Source organism: Hypomesus nipponensis, chromosome 23, assembly GCF_054491055.1.
Source record: "Hypomesus nipponensis isolate SF chromosome 23, ASM5449105v1, whole genome shotgun sequence".
Taxonomy (NCBI): Eukaryota; Metazoa; Chordata; class Actinopteri; order Osmeriformes; family Osmeridae; genus Hypomesus; species Hypomesus nipponensis.
In genome coordinates this window covers 8,663,693-8,686,728 of record NC_140383.1, presented here as the reverse complement: position 1 = coordinate 8,686,728, position 23,036 = coordinate 8,663,693, and the positions used below count along the sequence as shown (strand labels likewise).

At 52.0% G+C, this 23,036-nt stretch overlaps 1 protein-coding gene across 1 annotated transcript in view; it reads left to right on the top strand.

Annotated features, from left to right (window-relative positions):
* The window catches only part of gli2a (GLI family zinc finger 2a), a 58,327-nt gene extending 36,193 nt beyond the window's left edge, over positions 1-22,134 (top strand). Inside the window, exons 4-13 of the mRNA XM_084689532.1 lie at positions 1,837-2,039; positions 4,024-4,218; positions 10,344-10,545; positions 10,787-10,982; positions 12,385-12,639; positions 14,923-15,072; positions 15,831-15,995; positions 16,217-16,498; positions 17,463-17,817; positions 18,195-22,134. Of these exons, the coding sequence (XP_084545658.1) occupies positions 1,837-2,039; positions 4,024-4,218; positions 10,344-10,545; positions 10,787-10,982; positions 12,385-12,639; positions 14,923-15,072; positions 15,831-15,995; positions 16,217-16,498; positions 17,463-17,817; positions 18,195-20,476 (4,285 nt within the window). The 3' untranslated portion in view covers positions 20,477-22,134. The remainder of the gene's footprint in view (positions 1-1,836; positions 2,040-4,023; positions 4,219-10,343; positions 10,546-10,786; positions 10,983-12,384; positions 12,640-14,922; positions 15,073-15,830; positions 15,996-16,216; positions 16,499-17,462; positions 17,818-18,194) is intronic.
* Positions 22,135-23,036: the final 902 nt, after the last annotated feature.

Below are 23,036 nucleotides of genomic sequence, written 5' to 3'. Positions count from 1 at the left end.
CTTCTAGAGAGGGGCTACAACACAAGAGGAACCTCTGATTCGGAGGTGCGGACCACAGGATTGACCCTTCGGACTCTTCCACGGGTTTTGGATCGCCGCTTTTACCACCACGGACCCCACCACTACTAGTTAGTACCAGAGAGAGAGAGAGGGAATGAATGAATGATGTAGACAGAGAAGGGTTGAGGGCTGTCCGTTGCCAGTGCAACCGACCAGCGTCAGAAGAGGAACCCCGAGATAATCTGAGGGTCTTGTGCCAGGCTGCCAGCCTGTTTGGAGAGGCAGGGGGAAGCGTGTTTTTGTGTATGGAACGTCTGTTTCTTCTCAGCTTTCCCTGAACAGAGAGCTCTTTATTGGGCTCCATCAGAGGGGGCTGACAGCAGAAAGTTGGCCCACAGACAAGGCTGCTAGTCTGCAGGCATTTACTGGAAACAGGGCCTGGGCCTGGGCTGGGCTGGCTGCAGGTTGGCCTCCACACAGAGAGGGGAGTATGAATGGGAGACTGAGGTGAGCCAAGACCCTGCCAAAAACGCTGGACCTCAGACATGGCCTTCTCAGTTTAGGTGGACATGCCCCTCTCAATCACCTGCTTCCAGCCAAAGAGGATCACTACAGAAATCTGCAGAACGTAGAAAGAAAAACGGTATCCGTGCTCAAACCTTTTCTCAATCGCACCCATTTACCAGAATGAATCTGCAGAGACAGCTTTCTCATTCCAGGGTCAAAGTATATGGACGGGAAATTATAATTTGCTTCAACTAATGGATGGTCAAACAAAAAATGTCAAGGTGGTCCATGAACACATTCTGCCTAAAATATCCTCATTATGAACCAAATGCAGAGGTCTGAAGCAAGTTTTTTGTTGACCGTTCTGCATCTCTACTGCTTGGTACAAGGCCCTCTCTGCAGTACAGAGGACCGTAGTTTAGTGAGTCATACACCTGCTCCTTTTTATCAGGTTGAGCAACTAAGAAAGTAGGCCACACATGACTGCTTTGGTCTTTGTGACCGGTCTTCCTTCTCCTCATCCTTTCTCTTACTGCACCTCTCCGCCCGTGAGCCTGTGCCTGCCTAGTGTGTTCTTCTCCAGGGAGAAAGGGACAGAGTACAGAAGCTCTCTCCTTTCGTTCTCTCCACAACGTAGACTAAACCAAAACACCAAACACACACGGGATCCCATTAACGAAGCACCTCTGCAGACGGTCACAAGCCCGTCATTCACTCCTCTGCCCTCAGAAGGTAACAGCGAAATCTCCCGCCTCTCTGTCTAGGTTCCTACAAACAGACCTCCACTCACCCTCTTACTGACGACGGATTTACTGCCTATCCTGATTCGACCTGTGGGCTAGCCAACTTCAAACATGCCGTCGTCATGTCAGTCTGGCAGTCAGCCAGGAGGTGGCCAGGGAGAAGATTGGTTTGAACATACAGATGTGTTGTGTCTTATCAGTGCCCTACAGGCCTCATGCCAGACAGGTCGAGCGTGCCCACCCAAACCGCAGACTTCATGCGCCTGCAGTCTGAACACCCCGGTCTGGACTTGTTCAGCGCCGCAGGCCTTAATATGTGCAACAACAAGGAGGGATCATTACATCAGGAATGAACAATAAAGGGAAGGGATTGGAAGTGGATCAGGAGGGACTCGGTTCCAAAGGCGGATCTGCCAATCAGACAGGCAGGAAGGGAAGCAGGCAGGCGAAGAGACAGACAGACCAAAAACATTGAACGTAACATTCCCCATTTCTCTTTGTCCCTCTGCACCTCTCTCTCTCACTGTCTCTCTCTTTCCTTCCCTCTCTCCCTCCCTCCCTCTCTGTACATGTCTCTCTCTCTCAGACCTCCAGGACTCGGGGGCAGCCCGGTCATCTCAGACATCTCCCTGATCCGGCTGTCTCCCCACGCTGCCGGGACAGGGGAGTCTCCCTTCAGCGCCCCGCACCCCTACGTCAACCCCCACATGGAGCACTACCTGCGCTCCATGCACAGCAGTCCCACCCTCTCCATGATCTCGGCCGCCCGTGGCCTCAGCCCTGCGGATGGTAAGACCCACGAATACTCTCAGCACGCCAACGTACAGTGTGTATCGACTCACTCCCGAGTCAAGATATCACTTTGGAGGTCATTCGTGTCATGCTTTGCGTACAAATGATGTACATTCTAAATGTAGGTTCCCTGTCTAGTGTGGGATAATAAATGTACAGTACATATAAAGTCAGGGCAACGCTAAGGTGCTGAGAGGAGATGATTGGTTCAAGTGAGGGAGGAAGAAAGACTTAATGTATCCTGTTCACTTTCAACACTGTTTGGCATTCCACATCACTCTCACAGTTTAACTTCCAAGTTTGCTCACCACATCATCAAGCCCACTTTGATAATTAGTCTAACAGCTATTACACTCACCAGCATAAAACTTGCATCTTGTGTGTTTCTGTTTAAGCGTGTAACACCTGTGTGTGAGTGTGAGCCGGTTTCATGCGTATGCAGTTTGTGTGTGTGTGTGTGTGTGTGTGAGAGAGAGAGAGACGGTGTAATGCTACTTGTACACACTGGAAAGCTACAGTACTCTCCCTACAGTCCTCTCCCTAAATGTGTTTTAAGTGTGTGAGCAAATGTTTGGGTATCGGAAACCATGGAAATGAACAAAGGCAAACAGAGAGGCGGAGAGCCAAGCCTGTATTGAGTTCCCATGCTGACAGGCCTGTCTTCACAGCCCTGTTACAACAACAGGTTGGTGGGGAGAGAGGAGCCTGAGATAAATCACCCAGCCCTCTCTGTCTGTCGGCAGTAATGGCTCCCCTGCTTTCAGGAGAAGCAATGCGGAAGAGATCCTGTCAGTGATACGGTGGCAGCAGAGTATGGCGTAAAATGGAGGGGGCCGAAGGCCGAGGGGAACATAAATAAAGTGTGCTCAAAGCCGCGGAGCGCAGCGAAGCATCCAGGAGATGATGCGGAGATAGGATACCTGAATGAGGGCCTGTTTTCAAAGTCATTGTCCTGCAAAACCAGACACATCACATCTGGCTTTAATTGATGGTTTATATTTAAAAGAATAACAACATAAAAAAATTACAAAAACGTAAGAAGTGATGGTAAATGTCTTGGCAGAGTTCCTGTCTGAAGAGTTGTCTACTGACCTGGTCTCACGGGGACTGCTATCGAGTTCTCCCCAGCACAGTGTCTAGGCATGCCCCCCTCCACCCCCCCACCCACCCCATACACACACACTTACACACACACACATTTTTACACACATTCGCATACACAGTCTGTCCACACATACAAAGCCCCTGGCTGGAAGTGATTATGTGATACGGCAGGCATGGAGAAGCTGGAGGCTCTGGCTGTGTCGCTGGACCCCTTACAAACACATGCCTGTTCTGCTTTACCACCACCAGGTCTAATTGGTTGTGATGGATCAGTTTTGGTGTGGGCCGTGGTTTTGGCAACACAGAAGAAGGGGCCCTAACCTACACACACACACACACCCCCGCCGCCCCCCTCTCCCTCCCCTTCATACATACACGCTCACCAGCTAGGGAGACATTAGCCTATGACACATCCACAGGGGTGAAAGGAGAGCAGGAAGCTGGGAAAGGTGGAGGGGGAGGAGGGGGGGGGTGAACATGGTCATGGTTAACCCTCGGTGGGTCGAGGAGGGATGAAAGACAAACAAATCCATCTCTCACTCTTATAGCCCCTGACACTTTTAAATGTGGGTTTACTGGGTGCAGGTGTTAACACGTTCTACATCAATATTGCCGTTGTGCTCAAGGTTTTTCCTTCCACTACGGACACCGTTTATGGCTTGGTATGCTTGCGTGTGTGTTTCAAAATGTCTGTCACAAGTGATTTCGCTACAAGGGATGGAAGCACAGAAATATGCTCGCTTTCTCCTTCCTCTTCCCCAGAGTCCCTCTTTCGACCTCGGGAACAATCTCCCAAACGAGCCCCTGGTTATCTGATTTGTCCGGTTTGTCGCTCCATCCATCCGTCTCACCTCCCTCCCTCCCTTCTCCTCCTCAGTGACCCACGAGCATCTGAAGGAGCGCGCGCTCTTCAGCTTGCCCCCTCCCCCGCCAGGGGCCAACCCTACAGAGTATTATCACCTGATGGCCAGCCAGAGGAGTCCCTACGGAGACCTGCTCCTGCAGACCGGGGCGGCCGCAGCGGCGGCGGCGGCGGCGGCCCATCTACCCGACTACATCAGCCCCGTGGATGGTAAGAACGCCAACCTCCCCCCGGCCCACGGGGTCACCGGGGAACGTTGTGCGAGCAGGGGAAACGCGGGTTCAGCATTTGGTTGGCGACCCAAATGTAAAGCTGTGCAGTCTGGTTCCCCTTGTAGCTTAGCTGCAGGTATGTTAATGCTATGCTTTTCATACAAGGCCTTTTCCTTCTCCTTCTTGTGGCTTTTGTATGGTAGACTCCCCCCCCCCCCCAACACATCAAAGAGAGAGGAGCTTTTTTGGACATATAAAAGCTGTGACTCGTAGCGGGGGGGCTTATATAAACACTGAAGGCCCTGAGGCTGGCCACTCGTAAAAACAACTGTTCCCCCCGCGCAGGCCTCTCATTCACTCACTGGTTCAGGTGTGTTGCTCGGTTATGAGTAACATCCTACACACCGCAGTAACCTTAAAAGGGCAAGCATGTGTGTTGCGGGGAGAAAGAGAGGCAGAAGGAGGTAGAGAGAGACAGAGAGAGACAGAGAGAGACAGAGAGAGACAGAAACAGAGAAAGAGAGAGACACAAACAGAAACAGACAGAAACAGACAGGAAAAGACAGAAACAGACAGAGAAAGAGGCTGAGAGAGAGTTATTTGGCAGTGGAGGTACAGTAGAAAGACACACATATCCTCCATATCTGTTATGATATGGCAGGTATTTATCCACATCCCCTGTCCTTTCAATCTACTGGCAAGGGTAGTTTAATGACCAACATGTACGCATACTGGATTGCAAGCAGGCAGGCATGCAGAAAGGCACCCTTGCAAACAAGCAGGTAGAAGGGCAGGCAGAAAGACTGACAGAGGCTGTTTTTGAACTGTATGATATTAGGAATTAAGTCCTTGACCAAAATGGATTGGTCGATCTAAGTCTGCTGTTCTAGGACCAGGACCAGGTTTTTCAAGATAAACATCTCCAAGAAGTATTCATGTAGCAGTGGCCTTATGAAAGGGTACCACAGTGTACGCCACTGAGTGGAAGATTGTCCGTGAAATGTATCCATTCGATGCCTGACAATCAAACATATTCTCTAGCACGCCTCCATGATGGGGCCTCCATCTCTGCTTCATCCTGCCCCACCACCCACCAGACCCCAGCTAGCCTCCGGGCGGTGTCCATATCTTGTCTGCGTGACCCCAGCACCAGTATCCTCACGCACTCACAGGAAAACACCACAAACACCCCCCCCCCCCCCCCCCGGCTCCACTGCAAATATATGGTTTAAATGACCTCGATTCACTTAATAAAACATGAAGAGGCAAGGTCGGTTGGGGGCACAGAGGTTGTTACCCCCACCTTACCCCCCACACACACACCTCCCTCCCCACCCCTCTGACCACCACTGCACTGCCTGCCCGAGCTTGTTTGGAGAGACTGTTTGCTCAAACACCCACAGCCCCAACACAGCGGCCTGCCTTCTGCTCCCTCTGGCAGCCCTCTGTGGTCTCCTCCCTGGGCAGGAGTGATGTGGTCAGGGCTGGGCCGCTGCAGGGCTGGGGACTCTTCCATGGCTGCCCACAGACACAGGGTCCGTATTGACCCAGGCCCAGGGCTAATGGCTCCTCGGACAGGCTGGCGGATAAAGAGCTTCATTTACTGCAGAAAGGGCGATAAATATGCGCCCAGACCTGCCGTTTGTTTTGGAAGACTGCGCTGATAAAAATTAATATGCATATTTAAAAATCAATTTATGCTCTAATAAATTCAGTGGACCCACCGCAAGAGCAAGACCTCAGTGAACTCCGAGCATGCTTCCTTTTGCTGACTTCAGTGTGTCCATTAGTGAACATGAGAGCTCCGGGTTTAATAGCTTCAAGACCGACAGTCACTGTAAAAGTCTGAAAAGTCTTCATGGAAAGTTCTGGATGCTAACGTCAGTGCCGGGGAGTATTGTAAAGTTTTAAGACGGGCTGCTGTTCTTACAGCTCCAGAGAGGAACATCTACGGATTAAAAACTGAATTCACCATTCAGCACTGTAAACCAACCACTTTAACCCAGGAATGTTGCTCTGGAAATTACACACACACTGAAACTGCTCTAAATATGTCACGATGAAGTTATCCAGTCTGCCAGGGCAGTGCGTTCTGTACTGTACTAAACTGTAAAAAGTACTGTTTGGACTACACTAGTACATTTGTCCTAGTATAATAGACAATCAATGAGAACAAGCCATGAAGGTAATCTGAACAGACCTGTATCTACCTACTGGATGTTGCTGTAGTTTGAGTGTACAGTACTTGCAACTCAGTCTGCTCTAACAGGCCTGCTGAACAAACACAGGAGACACCGTGCCTTTGGCCACCGCCTGCCGTAGCCGTTTGGAAATGCTCCGCTGCGGTGCCAAGTGCGTGCCTGTGCCAATTGTGTTCTCTTACGCTTTAATCACTGCCTGTGTGTGACGGGCCGACACGCCGGCTGAAAGAGCCGTCTCCGCTAAAACAACACTGATCCATTTCCCCCCGCGACGTGAGTCTTCGCTACAGGCTGGGGCCACGCTCCTGGGCCTCTCTGTGTGGATCGAGTCAATCTGCTGCACGTGTTCATGTCGGGAGTGTTCTCCCTCCCCGGATCTCACGGAAAGGGGGATGGGGAAATGCCAGACCCTGGAATGAATGCATGGATCTATCAGCGACAGGAGGCTTAAGGCCCGGGCAGGCACGCCACAGCCTGGTCCAGAGCAGAGCATCACCTGTGGGTCAGCAGCACTGAGTTTGCTTCTACATCCTTACAGTGTGGACTTGCAGGAGGCCACTCTGGTACGGTAGTATTGGTGAGCTGTCCTAAGATCAGGCCAATCCAAGGCAAGGACGAGGGAGGGTGTTGGGAGCGCACTGGAAAACGCTCGAGGTCCCGTGACAATAGCTGCTGCCAAAGCAAATGTCTGCCGTCCTGAGGAAAAAGAGATTCCACTGTGTAGGAGGGGAGGGGGGGGGTAGCCCCCACCTCCAGACTACATACACAAACACTTACTGTACAAGCACACACATACACACACACACACACACACTGAGTGTGTGTGTACATACACAAACACAAGGCTGGCTTTAGCAGGACACTGGGGGCTCATAGAAGATCCGGCGCGAGCCCCTCTCTAATAAAGTTTTCAGTGATGGTATTAGTGAGATTGACCAGGGAAAATAAACACACACTCCACCCCTCCAGCCTGGGGGTGGCTAAGCAGCTAAACAGAACAGGCCAGGCCCGGACAGGGCAGGACAGGCTGGGATAGGGCCCAAGTCCTAATCAGATGCCCTGCTTGTGGTGCACAGACTTCCCTCTAAGCTGTTCCTCCAACGATCTGTTTTCCCCCATGGAGAGCCAGGGGAACTTTGCCCCGAACAAGGGTTGACAGGAGGGGGTTTCTCCTGCCCTGCTCCTGCCGGGGACGGCCCCCAGAGAGCCCCGCTGGTGGTTGGAGCTGCGTTCACTCCCTAAACCCATGCCTCCAGAGCCTGTTAGCCACACCGAACAAAGGCAGCATACCTTTGTGTTCTGCTGTGGGCCCCCCCTGTGCCAGCGGCCATTCAGGGGGCTCTGTGGGCTGAGCTGGTAGAACAGGCTGGGTGGGGAAGGGGGGGTGGGGGGGGGGGGATTAGTACCCTCCCAATTACAGTATTCTGATTTTCCACAAAGCCATTTCAATTAAAACAGCAAGGCAGATGCTTAAAATAATCGCTACCCCCTATCGCCACCCCTCTGCTTTTTTTGTGAATGTGTGCTCAAGCGCCTGTAATTATAAGCCCATATATCAAGTCCAGATCCCCCAATTACAGCCAGCACTCCCTGTGCTCCCACAGAGCCTGAGAGAATAACTCATGGCACCCTCTCTCTCTCTCCCTCTCTCTCTCTCTCTCTCTCTCTCTCTCTCTCTCTCTCTCTCTCTCTCTCTCTCTCTCTCTCTCTCTCTCTCTCTCTCTCTCTCTCTCCCTCTCTATCCGTCGTCACTTTCCCTATGTCTCCCTCTTCATCTCTCTCCCATTTCTTGCCCTCTCTCTGTTTCCGCCCGCTCGCCTCCGAGGCGACGCCGCCTTCCGCGCAACATCTGGTTTCTCGCTCCCGCCGGAACCTGCGCACCCCTTAAATTAGAGCCGCCGTCTATAAAACACTCCATCTCCAAGTGTGCGCTGGCTTGACCTCGGGCAGAACAGACGCGGTGACCCCTCGGCGCTAAGTGAACACGCGCAGGCTAGGAGACACACACGGGCGCACAGGGGGAGACGACACGGCGAAGAGCCAGACGGACAGACAGACGGACGGACAGCACCTTGAAGTGTCAGCCTAGACGAAAACCCGGTCGAGTGTGCTCCTGTTGAATGTGGAGCGAGGCAGAGAGGTGCGAGGCAGGGGCCGTGGGGAGGGGCGCGGCAGGGCCTGAGGTAGGCGCCAGGCTCCATGCCTTGTTTCCTGCTTTATAAAGTGGCACATTAATAAGCCCATCTCCCCCGAGGTCTGTGGCTAGCAAAGATGAATAGGACCGCACCAGCGGCGCTCCACAATGGGCCCTCGTCTCCAGGCCCCAGTCGGGGGGGGATAGGAGCCAGCAGAGCAGTGCAAATCTGAATTTGCTCCCAGTCTCCTCAAGAGAACCATAAACCCCAATATGGGTAAGACGCCCCCACCCCCCCCTTTCTCGATTCCCAGCAATGCCCCCTCTCTACCCGGCTACCCTCCCCCATCCTCCCTCTCATCCCCTCCAGCCCCGCCCCTCCTCCTCCCCCACTCCGCCCTAATCCCCGGTGGTTCTAATGATACATGACACATTTATTTATTAGCCTCTCAGAAGAACATTCCAGGGGACCGTTTGTTGTTTTTGCCAACTCTTTCATAAATATCTCTCACATCTCTGCGAGTATTCAACTGTCGTCGCAGTCCTGGGGCTCTCTGAGCGAGCACATGTGCCTTTGTTTTACGATTCACCACCTCTGAATGTAACTGTTTTAGAAGTAAGATCACAGTTTATGGCTGCGAGTTTAAACTGGTGGTCCCTGGACTCCTACCTCCATGGGGCTGGGGGACGGATCAGTCGTAAAACCAATAGCAGGTCAGTGATTGGCTGCAGGCTGCTCGGGTTGTGGTTGACGGACTGTCAGACGGTATGTGTCAGTCACAGTGCATGTGTCTAGGAGAGGTGTGATGGGGCTATTATAGGCTTCCTGTTGCCCCGCGCCTCTGATGATGCCCCCTGTAAGGCCTAATTACCCCCCAGACCAGCGCTGCTCCATGTCCTCTCACACCAGGCCTAATGCCCAGCACCTGTTGGTCCACAGCAGCTGGTCAACACTAGTCCTTCTGCCTCAAACACACACTCTCTCTCTCTCTCCCTTTCTTCTCTTTTTCTATCTCTCTTTCTCGCCAATCTCTCTCCCTCTCCTCTCTCTCTCCATTCTTTCTCTCTCTACTTTTCCTCTCTCTCTCCATTCTCTCCATGCTCTCTCTCTCCCTGTCTTTTCCCTCTCTCCCTTTACTTGATTTGAAATCCACAGCAAAGTGGTTTTAAAATGTACCCAAACAATGCCCCTCCCCCCCCCACACAAACACAAAGTGCATGGGAATGTGAGTGCACGTTTTAAAATAGCTCCAAAGCCCACCAAGAGGGCGCTGACCTCTATCTTACAACACGCCTTGTTCTTTTTAATGGTATTCTGAAATCAATTTGTTTAAATTGCTCCCATTTAACTTGCTCAAATACAACTGCCTGAGAGAGAGATTCTTATCTTGGTAATTACGGCAAATGATTAGGAGTGATTAGCTATGCATAAGAGGATGTAGATCTGAAGTAGGGGGCTGAGGAAGAGATGCAGGAGATAGAGCAGGGCTTGCCCTGGCTCCATCGTGACCTTTACCAGAAGTCCTCAGGTTCCACCAAGACTGTCTCTCCCGGGAACCCACGGAGCTCGATCAATCCGTTGTGTCTCCCTGCGCAACCGAGCATGAGTCTGACAGAGAGAAGAAACACTGGGACTGTGTGATCCTCTGCCGTTACTTAAAATCAACGTCGGATTTTGTGGTTCCAACCACTATACGACTTGGTCTTTGCACAATCTATTTTCACCGCGGATAGACGTTGTGCGTTAGATGTTGTGGTAAATCCTGCCTGTGTCCTCTCCCTCGGCAGTGTCTCGGTTCTCCAGCCCCAGGCTGACCCCCAGACTGAACAGGAAGCGAGCCCTCTCCATCTCCCCCCTGTCGGACGCCAGCATCGACCTGCAGACGATGATCCGCACGTCGCCCAACTCCCTGGTGGCCTACATCAACAACTCCCGCTCCAGCTCCGCAGCCTCCAGCTCCTACGGCCACCTCTCTGTCGGAGGCCTCAGGTACACGCGCCCTCCGACTCGCACATCGCGTGCACGCGCGTGTGCCGGAGACGCGCGCACGCGCTTGCACGCACCTCATGTGCGCACACACATGCGATGCACACCATGTGTACCGCGCACTCACGTACACGCTTGCAGAATATTTCTCGGATTATCGGGGTTCTTCGCCGTGCTGCGTGCAGTTGCGGGTTGAGGCCATGTGTCGACTGACTCTCTCTCTCTCTCTCTCTCTCCCCCCCAGTCCCTCGTTCCCTTTCCCCCACCCAATCAACCCAGTGGCATACCATCAGCTCTTGTCCCAGCAGAGGGGACTCAGTGCGTTCGGCCACACGCCGCCCCTCATCCAGCCTTCGCCCTCTTTTCCCGCCCGCCAGCATGTCCTGGCAGCCTCCTCTCTGATCAGCTCACACAACAGCAGCAGTGTAGAGTCTAAGCAGGTGAGCTGCGCGCACACACACACACACACACTACACACATCTACGTTCACAAGCCTCCTCCTGGTCTTCTGTAGGAACCAGGTGTGTTTAAAATGAATCGGATCATTTTTTTTTCTCCCTGACTACATTAATTATACCAAAGCTGGGTTACTCAACACTTTTAAGTGCTTGTGGTGAAAAGTCAGTGATTGTCCTAGGAGTGGTCTCTCTCTCTTATCTGAGTTTCTCCTCGGTCTCCTTCATCTTATTATACACAACATCTATCCCAGTGTAAACTTCCCTCTCATCAGCCCGCTCGATATGTCGAGGGCAGAGAGAGAGAGAGAGAGAGGGAGAGAGAGAGAGAGAGAGGGAGAGAGAGACAGAGAGAGAGAGAGAGAGAGAGAGAGAGAGAGAGAGAGAATATTGCAGGTCTGAATTGTAACCTCGCGAGCCCAGACAAGATCATCAGGTTAGCTCCACCCACAAACCTCGTGGAGCCTAGAACACCTCCAACGAGAGACCAAAGGAGAGGCCAACCCAAAGGAGAGGCCAACCCAAAGGAGAGGCCAACCCTGCGGCCCTCACACTATCCCACACACGTGAACGTCCATCACAAGTTCTATTTCAGCTCTATCCACTACACACAGGCGCGCGCAGTTCTTCACGAACACGCCTATATTGCACACACACACTGTACTGTACAGGGCGGAGGCTCCCACACAGACAGAGACACAGTGAGCTGTAGCTCAGCCGAGACAGAGATCAGAACCACATTTCCTGGTTTCCAGCCAATGAAGCATGTGTTAGTGAAACCAGGAGGCCCCTGCAGCACTGCTCTACACTGTAGTGACTGGGTGGGATTTAAGAAAACCTCAATAAGACAAACTTACTTACTCTCTTTCCCTCAAACACACACACGCACACACACAATGACCACTACTAGACCTACAGTATCCCTGACCCATCCTTTCCGAGCATTTCCACACACTTTTAGCCTTAAAAAGTCAGTCTCCCTTTGTCTGACAGTCTGTCTGTCAGTTCTGTTGAGAATTCATCGGTAGATCAAAGTCCCTAGCTGTTGCTTTGTGGGTAATCATTTCTGCCTTTTCATATTTCCCCCTGGCTGGCACTCATAAAGCAGTCTAAACTGTTTAGTCTCTGTGGCGGGTCGCTCTCTGAGTTATGGTGCCTGGTGCACTCTGGAACCGGCATTCACATCAGCCGCACAGGCCAAGAACAACGCTGTGATATCTCTCTGACTCCTCCATCTGACTCGCTCCATACACTCCCCCCCCCCCACCCACACCCACTGTTCTGTATCTCCATACCTCCCCGACTCGCTCTCCCTCGCCCTTCCTATCTCACCCCCCTTTCACGGCCTCACCCTCTCCCCCTGTCCGTCTCCTTCGTCTCCCCTCAGAGCGCCGGAGGAGACCCGGCCGTCAGCAGCACGGTCAACCCCATGATCCCCAAGAAGCCCAAGGTGAAGATGGAGGTGGAGTGCCCGCCGCGGCCCATCTCTCCCTGCTCCCAGGAGCACGCCGGGGGGGTCCTGGACCTGAGCGAGGAGCTGGACAAGGACGAGTGCAAGCAGGAGCCCGAGGCCGTCTACGAGACCAACTGTCACTGGGAGGGCTGTGCCAAGGAGTACGACACCCAGGACCAGCTGGTTCACGTGAGTGGAGTGCACACGCTCAGTAGCGGACATGCGTAGCTCTGTCATAGCTTAGCTCAGTGCGGAGTGATGCGATGAACCAGGGTCAGGACTGGAGAAACAGTCAGCGCTTTATCCCGTTGTTTGTCTCCGCGCCTTTCTCCGCCGAGCAAGTATGTGCGGGAAGAGAACCGTCCGTCTATTTCAAGGCGAAAGGCTTGGTTTTTGTGACCCTCATTAAGCAGGGCGGTAACTGATCCCTTCCTGTGGCCGACAGACCCATGGTTGATGATCTAGTAGGTTCTCTCAGAGGTACAGTCCAGCCGCTGCAGCTGTGGCCCCACAACCCCAACCTCTGGCTCTCACTGATCTCTGACCCTCGACCCTCTACAAGGCAGGTCATAAATCTATCACCATGCCAAGACTACTGGAACCCAGGTCCCCTTCTGAATCTGCATTCCCATTTGGTTGGGATCCTCTGTGGGTTAGGGTTTCTCCTCTTGCCCCTATTGGTTAGGGGTTATATGTCAGGCAGTTCTGGGTCAGGACCAGAGGCCCTCTCACAGGCCCCTACACCGTTCTCCCCACCACCTTCACTTCCTTCTTTTAGCTTCACGGCTCCAGCCAGGACAGAGGACAAGCCCAGGCTAGCCCCTGCTCCAGCCTGTAGCATGAGACCCATTCTCAGGCCCGGTCCCTGTGGTGAGTGCTGTCAGTGCTTGATGTGTGCACAATGTAAGCCCAGTGCAGAGGCTGGGTGTGAGGCTGAGCTGGGGGGGTGGGAGGGGTGTGGATGGACAAGAGCTTTTCACATACCACTACTCTCACTGGGACACAGCAAGACAAGGGAGCAGGAGAGGCTTGCACACTCACATTTGGACGAAAGAACACGGTTTACCTTAGAACAGTGCAATGAATCAGCCTCTTTCCTCATTCCAAACCGGTTGGACGTTTCGGGCTCTGTGGAGGTAATGACAGCTTGGAGTTCAGTGCCAAGGGCTTGACAGGAGTTCATCCAGCCACTCCTCCTCTCCCTACTGCAGTTCCAAGGTTTCACACGATGTTCTGCTCGGTACCCAGAGAAATCACACACCTTGAAAAAAGAAACACTAAATGCCGGTGTAGTGCTTTGGTTCCATTCACTAAGAGTAATCCTTCCCAATAGCCCCAAATTATGGTTTCAGTTCAGAATGAAGAGTACATAGCTGAAAATGGAAGCCTCTCTCCAGGCCACACACTTGTGTCTCCTCGTCCTCCCAGAAGGATCTGGAACAGGAATCTCAACCGCCAGCACACTCAGCGGCTGGACATGAAGAGAGGACACATTCTGGCTCCATTTGCTTTTGCTTTGAGATGAATCAGCCACATAAGTCGAGTATTGTGTGGGTGGATGCCCATAGGAAATGAAGTGGTCTGTTTGGGGGGGGGAACTATTTGCATGAGGTGGATGTGTACTCAGGATTTGTGAACGTGTGTGTGTGAGTTGTATTTTGTGTGTGTGTGTGTGGGGGGGGGGGGGTAAGGCTTAGGTCTCCTGGGTAAAAGGCGGTATAATTAAGAGCTCAGAGTAAATGGAGGGGTATGCATTGTAATCCTATATAGTAGGCCTTGCATGCCTAGACAATACAGTAGGAATGACAGAATCCTCTCAAATGAAACATTGTTATGCACTTACTTGTAAAAAAAAACAAAACAACAACAACTAGATACATTTGTTCTTATTTCCACCTCTTGTTTGAGAAAGTTTACACAAAAAGTCCAGGAAGAGTGGATGCCGTGTGAGACAAGATAGGGAAGGCTGAAGATCCTCTGGAAAAATCAGGAAGTTCCCTAGCTCTCATGCGTCATGGTCTGAGAAAACATATCCACAGCCAATCATAGGTGTTTGTCTCCACATCTGACAAATCATTGTCCTTTGTCTCGTCTTCTACCGAATGGAAAATGACTGTCAGTCTTGATGGATAGCCAGTAGAGTCATTCTCTGTGTGGGGGATGCATATCCTCTCTGGTGGGAACTGAAAAGGGAGGCCTGCTCTCATTATTGACTTTTCTTCTTGTATGCACGAACACATACACACTCAAACACACACTCACACACACACACTCAAACACACATTTACAAGACACTAGCATGAATCCCATTTAGCATAGTGAGAGTTAACATCAAATTTCAGTCCACATCAGACAGTCCTTACATGTCTGACTCACAGTACATATCCCCCCCCCCAATTTTTTTTTTGTGTCATTTGTGCTAAATTAGCTAGCATAGACTGTTGGTGTACTAAAGCCTTGTTTTGTCTGCAGCATATTAACAATGACCACATCCACGGAGAGAAGAAGGAGTTTGTGTGTCGCTGGGACGAGTGTTCACGGGAGCAGAAGCCTTTCAAGGCCCAGTACATGCTGGTAGTCCACATGCGCAGGCACACAGGAGAGAAGCCACACAAATGCACAGTAAGAACTCCTTCTCCCAGCATGCAACTTGACATTGAACAATGTGGCTACATAACACACGTGAAGACTCGAAGCTGTTTCTGTAGTTCTTCCCCATGTCATTTAGAAGCTGTTGTGTGCCAGTATAAAACACAACTGTGAACTTGTACTCAAGGCTTGTACCCCTGGGGTCGTCCTCCAACATTTGCAGTTGGTTCATCAAGGCCCTCATCATCTTGCATACATTCAAGATGATCAAATTCAGTGTCGGATTTCCTTGCTTCAAAGCTCGCTTATAAAAGATTACTTCTCAGAAGACTTCACAAAGCTGATTGACAGGATGGGGATGTAATTAAAATATAAAGAGAAGTAAGGAGCCATGGGTCCTTATTAAGATCTACTGTATAGTTTGTAAACCCCTCGTGCATCTCATTCAAACCATCTCCCTCCTGACTAGATAGCAAGGATCTTTGGCTTTTATGTCCACTTTTTGAGCTAATCTAGTTTGATTCTCTTGCACACACACACTGCCAATTACCCCTGCATGGAGGCCTCTGAAGGAATAGCTAATGGCAGCACAGACCAATGCATACAAAGCAAAACAGAAATGCTCGACTTTGTCTCCACAAATGACCCCATGCTAACCAAAGACACTGCAGGCCCCACACTTAGCTTAAATACAGTACAGGCGTCCGCATGTGTATTGTGACGGGAGCTTTTCATTTGTCTCTCTCTACCCCCCTCCGCTGTCTGTAACCTCCCTGTGTGCCTCTGTGCAGTTTGAAGGCTGTTCCAAGGCCTATTCTCGCCTGGAGAACCTCAAGACCCACCTGCGCTCCCACACTGGAGAGAAACCCTACGTCTGCGAACACGAGGGATGCAACAAGGCCTTCTCCAACGCATCAGACCGGGCCAAGCACCAGAACCGCACGCACTCCAACGAGGTAGGGACGCGCGTCCATCATCCATCAAATACACGATTATATTATCATCATCCCAAAACCATCACTATGGGTTAGGGATGCAGTCACCGTCGAAACCGTCTAAATGAGCCTGCTAAATGAACAACACGTCAAATGGGAACACTTAAATTGGTATGAAAAGAACCATGTCCTTCACTGTGATGAGATGACGAAACGTCCACCCCCTCCCCCCCCCCCCACAGAAACCCTACGTGTGCAAGATCCCGGGCTGCACCAAGCGCTACACCGACCCCAGCTCGCTCAGGAAGCACGTGAAGACCGTCCACGGGCCCGAGGCCCACGTCACCAAGAAGCAGCGCGGCGACGTTCCCCCGAGGCCCCAGCCGCCCAGAGGGAGCGGAGAGAACGAGTCCAGCCACAAGCTGAGCGGCCGAAGCCTGGAAGGCATGACGGAGGCCAACAGCACCACGAGAGGGGTGGATGACTGCCTGCTGGTCAAGTCTATCAAGACAGAGAACTCAATGGTGAGTCTGGGGGCTCGATTAGGCCGGTTTGGTGTCAACCCAGTGTTCCCTTACACTAACGAGTTTATGACTAACCTTACCCTTTTCTATGTGCTTGAATCGAATCTCGAAATGTTCCCGTGAATGGCATTTTCGCTCCTGACTAACACCAACAACAAAACCGATGCTGTTCTGCTACTGGCTTCTCCTGTGTCTGACTCACCCCTCTGGTCACTGCTTGAGTGTGCTTCTCTCCCTTTAACCTTTCCTAACGGACAGGCCGTGCTAAGGTGAGCATCTGACCCTCTTTTTTCCGTTTTTTCCCCCAATCGGTACCTTCTGATGCAGCATGAGAGTTCTGTTTCAACAGCCCGTTTTCACGTCCCGATGTGCCTGTTTTCGACATTTGTTGGTCTATTCCATTGAATGTCACGCACGCATGCTTACACGCGCACGCTCTCTCTGTCTCTGTCTGCGTCCTGTTCTATTCCTCTGTGGCCCTTAGATCTGACAGTTGTCTCTGAAGGCCAATGATAAAAGTCATTATCAAATTAATATTCAAAGACTGGGACAGTTGAGCATGTGTGCTGAACAAATTGTGCCAGCTATCAAGCTGTGATCAAGACTCTTTTTAGTTCAGTTTGGGTCAGAATGGATTACTTTCACAACTGGACTGTTGGAGACTCAAAATGTTCATCCATTATCTATTTACTTTCCTTTATCAATAAATCAACCCATCTCAGATGAATAGCCTGTGAATCTATACGCCTAATCAGTTATTCCACACATAGTGTGTCACAAAAACAAAACACATGAGCATTTTGAACATCCTTTTAAGAGGATCTGAAAGGCTTTTGGTATTATTCCACGCCAACAGCACTTCCTTTTAAACCAGCCAGCCAGCAATCTGTCTCGATCCGATCGGACCCGAAGACACTGACCGTGTGTGACGCTAACCCCCCTTATCCCCCGCTCCCTCTCTCAGACGTATCAGTCCAGCCCTGGTGGCCACTCGTCATGTAGCAGTGAGCCGTCGCCACTTGGCAGCGCCACCAACAACGACAGTGGAGTAGAGATGGCCTTGTTCGGCGGTGGGGGCAGCTTCGGGGACCTGAGCGCTCTGGACGCCGCCCCCCCGATGGTGGACTCGTCCACCCTGTCCCCCGGCCACTCGGCTGGGGGGGTGGGGCTCCAGCTGAGGAAGGCGGGGCACGGGGGCGTCACCATCAAGCTGGAGAACATCAAGCAGGAGCGTCTGAAGACGGTGAGGGAGCCGTGTCCCTGGGCCAATCCCGCTCCTCAGGTGCGCACCACCAAGCTGCCGCCGCTGCCCACTCTCGGTGAGTAGACGTTCAACAACTTCTGTCCTATCATAACACACATCTCTGTTAGATGGCTGAGCGGTTAGGGAACCGGGCTAGTAATCGGAAGGTTGCCAGATCGATTCCCGGCTGTTGTGTCCTTGGGCAAGGCACTTCACCCTACTTGTCTCGGGGGGAATGTCCCTGTACTTACTCTAAGTCGCTCTGGATAAGAGTGACTTACAGAGCTAAATATAAGAGGTATATGACTAAATGTATCTCGAGACTTCATTGTTGGTGTACAAGCAGCCAGTTGTGCCTAATTAATTTGCTCAAACGGAACTTTTTGGCTGTGTATGTCCCCCATGATTGGATTACTACTGTTAGTCTAAGGGATGTGTTTCTCTGTCTCTCAGGTTCTCTCCTAGAGGGTTCTGGTATGAGTTGTCCCACCATGACGTACTCTGGACCGCGGTCTGGTGACCTGTCATCCTGCGAGGTGACCGTGCTGAACCAGCTAAACCAGATGAACCAGATGAACCAGCGGCGTGACAGCAACACCAGCACCGGCAGCTCGTACGCCCTCAGCCGGCGCTCCTCGGGCATCTCCCCCTGCTACTCCAGCCGCCGCTCCTCCGAGGCCTCCCAGTTCAGCCACCGCCACCACAACAACATCAGCTCGGCCGACTCCTACGACCCCATCTCCACCGACCTCTCCCGCCGCTCCAGCGAGGCCAGCCAGTGCGGCGGGGGGGGAGGAGGGGGAGGCCTCCCCAGCCTGCTCAGCCTCACCCCGGCCCAGCACTACCGCCTCAAGGCCAAATACGCCGCCGCCACGGGGGGGGCCCCGCCCACGCCCCTGCCCAACATGGAGCGCATGAGCCTCCGGACCCGCATGGCCCTGTATGGGGACTCCCAGGACTCCTCCCACCTGTTCCACCCCCCCGGGGGGGCTGTGCCGCGGCGCTGCAGCGACCTGGGCTACGGCTCCCAGAGCATGATGCCCCACGAAGTGCCTGCCAACCTGCCCCGCCGGGCCAGCGACCCCGTCCGCCGCCCGGCCCTGGACCCGCTGTCCCTGCCCCGGGTCCAACGCTACAACAGCATGAACAACATGAACCCCCTCATGGGGCCTCCCTCCACCGACCGCCGGGCCCTGGTCATGCAGGGCTACACCCGCTCGGATGGCAGCCTGCAACGGCAGCCCTTTGCGCCCAGGCCCCCCAGCATCTCGGAGAACGTGGCCATGGAGAACATGGCCGTGGACGGCCTGGACCAGGCCGGGGAGGACGACATGATGCTTCCTGACGACGTGGTGCAGTACCTTCGCTCACAGAACGGTGGCGCTCTCCAGAATGCAGCAGCGGCTGAATATGGCTCCAGCCAGCCCCAGGGGTTCCCACAGCAGCTCCAGGGCCAGCCCCAGCAGCAGTTCTATGGGCAGAGACGCATGGCCATGGTGGATGCCAACATGCCCCAGTTAGCCCAACAGGCCTTGCCCCCCTACCAGATGAGTCCAGCCTCCCACCAGCAGCCCTTCCTAGCCTCCACAAGCCTGAGCAAGAGCAGCATGCCAGTGCAGTGGAATGAGGTAAGCTCCGGAACAGTGGAAGCTCCAGCCAGGCTCACCAAGCAACAGCAGCTGGGCAGAGGGAACCTGGCCGTGGTTCAGCAGAAACACAATTTTGGACCCTTCCAGGGCCTCGATAATGGCAACCAGCCGGTGATGCCCATGAGCCAGAACATGGCGCTACAAGGCTACACCCAGCGTAGCACACAGAGGATGAACTCCCTCCCACAACCGAGGCAGCCCTACAACAACAACATGAGCTTCGGGGAGCAAATGAGCCCCCAGCAAGGGTACGGGCAGGAGGTCCTTCCGAACTCTCTGTCCGGAAACTCCAGTTTACAGCCAAACGCCAGCAGACCCGCATACAGCGGCGCTACTCTGCCCAGTGGCAGAGGCATGGGAGGCCTGAACCCAGACATGCAGAGCTACAGGTCGAGGACTCAGGGCCAAAGCTACCCCCACGTCAATCCCCAGGTGGAGCAGCAGGGTTACGGTGTTCCCCCCCAGCAGCCTGTCCACAATGGGAACCGGGCTATGATACAGCCCAGGCCTCCCATGGAGCCTAAGTCCATGAACAGACAACATTCAGGACCCAGCGGCGCCATGCAACACGGCCGCTTCCTTCCAACGGACTTCAACCCCGGCCACGGCAACACCTCCGAGGCTAGCCCGAAGAGGCTCGGCGGGTCTGCGGTCCACAACGTCAACGGGAACAACCCGGTCACCTTCTACAACGGCCAGATCCACACGTTTGAGCACGGCGGCGTTCACTTCGATGCGCCCATGTCCCCCTGTGCCGGCCAGGACCCTGGCAGCACCCTGGCCAACATGGCCTCCCCGGGGGTCAACCAGGTCACTAGCACCGTGGATTCCTCGGGCGTGGAGCACGCTCAGATCGACTTTGACGCCATGTTGGACGACGGGGACCACTCCAGCCTCATGTCTGGGACGCTCAGCCCGGGCCTCCTCCAGAGCCTGTCCCAGAATTCCTCACGACTCACCACCCCCCGGAACTCGGTGACACTGCCGTCCGTGCCGGCGGGGGTGGGCAACATGGCGATCGGAGACATGAGCTCCATGCTCACGGCGCTGGCTGAAGAAAGCAAGTTCCTCAACATGATGACCTAACAGAGGGCCTCGCACACGGGTCATCACCTCTACATCAGGAAAACAATGAACTATGAAAACAAGCACTGATTGAACTATTTGACAATGGGGAAGGGAGTTTCACTGTGCGTTCACCTGCGTACAGACTCTCTGCGTGTCTTGTATTATTTGCTATACAATATGTAGCTTTTATGTCGAAAGTCAATACAGTAAAGGCATAAGGAGCATTTTCAGTGTTTAAAAAGCCATACTTTTATCTACATCAAGAATTGTCCAGGGTATGAACATGCATCTACAAATAAGTCCATCAATCAGTATTTGATAGTGTTACCCTTTAAAAAGCAGTACACTGAAAGCAGTTCACGAAGTGCCTTGCTAACTAGATTCCGTCTGAGCATTTGAACACATATGAACTGACATGAAAACCATGTTGCCGGGTAAAAGGCATATGGAATGATCGCAATCTCTTTCATCATGACCATGTTTAGAAATATACTGTATGATACATGCTTTAAATTATGTTAAAGTTGACATTTGGGGAATGTCGAATTCAAGAAAAACATCAACCAACATGGCTCCATTGAGCCGTCCCCATCCATGCATTGGGTTGTCCGAGGACACCTTATAAGGTGGCACCGGTCTATCAGATGCCCTCCCGCTGCCCCACAGAGTCCTAGTTAGCTCTCCATAGACCTTGCTGGGCGGAGCTCACTCTGTATGGAACTCCCTCTCATACGACCGGCTGATTTCACACGAAACAGAGGTAGGAAGGGACCCCTCTACAGGACTGACGAGGAGGTACGCGTAGCCTGTTATCTCTAAAGGAATATGCAAGTAGCTCCGTGTGTCCACAGTGGAGGTTGTGCTCTAATGAATGCATTCATTACCCCCCCCCCCTTCCCCACACACTTTCCCAGTGAGCATGGAGTGAACTAGAGGCTCAAACAAGGAACTCGTCTCTTGATAAGGAACCATATAAAGGATACAACAATGAGACGACCTCAAACAGTTGTAGGTTTGCTGGAATTGATGTAGCCCCGTGTATGCTACGGTCGACTTTACTATGCTCAGTGTGTATGTGTGCAGACGTGTGTGTGTGTGTGTGTGTGTATATAGCTTTTGTACATTTCAAATACAGTATCTACATTTTTCCGGTTTTAACCAAGGTCCTGTGTTGTGTCTCCTTTGATGTCACATGGTCTCGTCCCTGAGGGAAACATAAAAGCCAGTGGCATCGTTCCTCCTCTCCATGGACCTCTAATGAATTCTAGCCTGTAAAAAAAAGAGCTTCATGTCAGACCCTTTCTCCTGATCAAAAATGCCCTGGACATGTCACAGGCTAGCTTGAATGTGTTTTCGTCATAGCTTTACTCTAAAGACAGGATGCAGACAGTGGCTCACCCCTAAACACTTTGAAATTAAAAACAAATGATTGGCTACATAATTTGACTAAAAAATTTGACACACGAACACATGATCCTCTATTCATATTTATGGTTAAGTGTGCAAATAATAATTTGTATATATATATAGTATTTGGTAATATCTGTAAGCCAGCCAGGGTGTCAATTTATGTTCAAACCTTTTCTAAGGGTCATTTAATCTTTGAGTTAGGTGGTGAGTGAGCTTGAATAATGGAAGACCAACTATGTTTTCTCTTTGAAGCCATTCCTTTCATTATCGACATACATTGTTGTTCATTACACGCAACAAATGCAAATATTATATGTATCTTATGGGACTAGTTGTGTTTTTGTTTTTATTCGTCGGAGCTCAGCCCTCATCTGAAGACCGAGGTGAAAAAGGATACTCCCAAAATGCAAAATGCATACAGAGCACTTTCTAAAGTTAGCGCCCATGTTGTCCAAAATTAACAGTGGCAGGAAACTCGGAGGAAAAGACTTCAGGAACCACATAAAACACCACTGGTGGCAAGAGAGCGAGAGAGAGAGAAAGAGAGAGAGAGAGAGAGAGAGAGAGAGAGAGAGAGAGACGAGGAAAGACAATGTTGCTATCTTAGGAGTGTAAGGAGAAAGGGGAACAAATTATTTTACTCTGACAGCTAATTCTGCTGAGGATCCATGTCATAAGAATCCCACTGATTGGCCTTGCCATTGGAATTCCTTATTCTCTCAGAGAGGAGATGTGTAGAAAAATAGCCCGGGGGTAAGGAGCCTCCCTTGGGCTGAGAACAAAGGTTAGCACGGGAACAGAGGGCTACGCAGCAGCAATTAGACAACCACACAAACGAGGTGAGATCTGAATCGAGAACACAACCTCCTACACTACACGTCAGATCTAGCCATGGCCATAGTGGTGTGGGGATGTATATGAAGCACTCCCAGATTGAAGTTGATAGTGATTGATGCTTTTATAGATTTGATCAAATACAACATTAAGGCACAAAAATGCTGGTGAATTGGAGAGTGTCTGGAGATGTTTCGAAAAACCCAAGAGTGTGTCACATTTCGACCTTTGACCTTTGGGGCCGAGGTCATCATAATAAAGGGGTTCATTTGACAAGGCTTCTGTGTAGCTCTCCCTGAGCTTGGCCCAGGCCTTCATCAAAGACTTCCTGCAT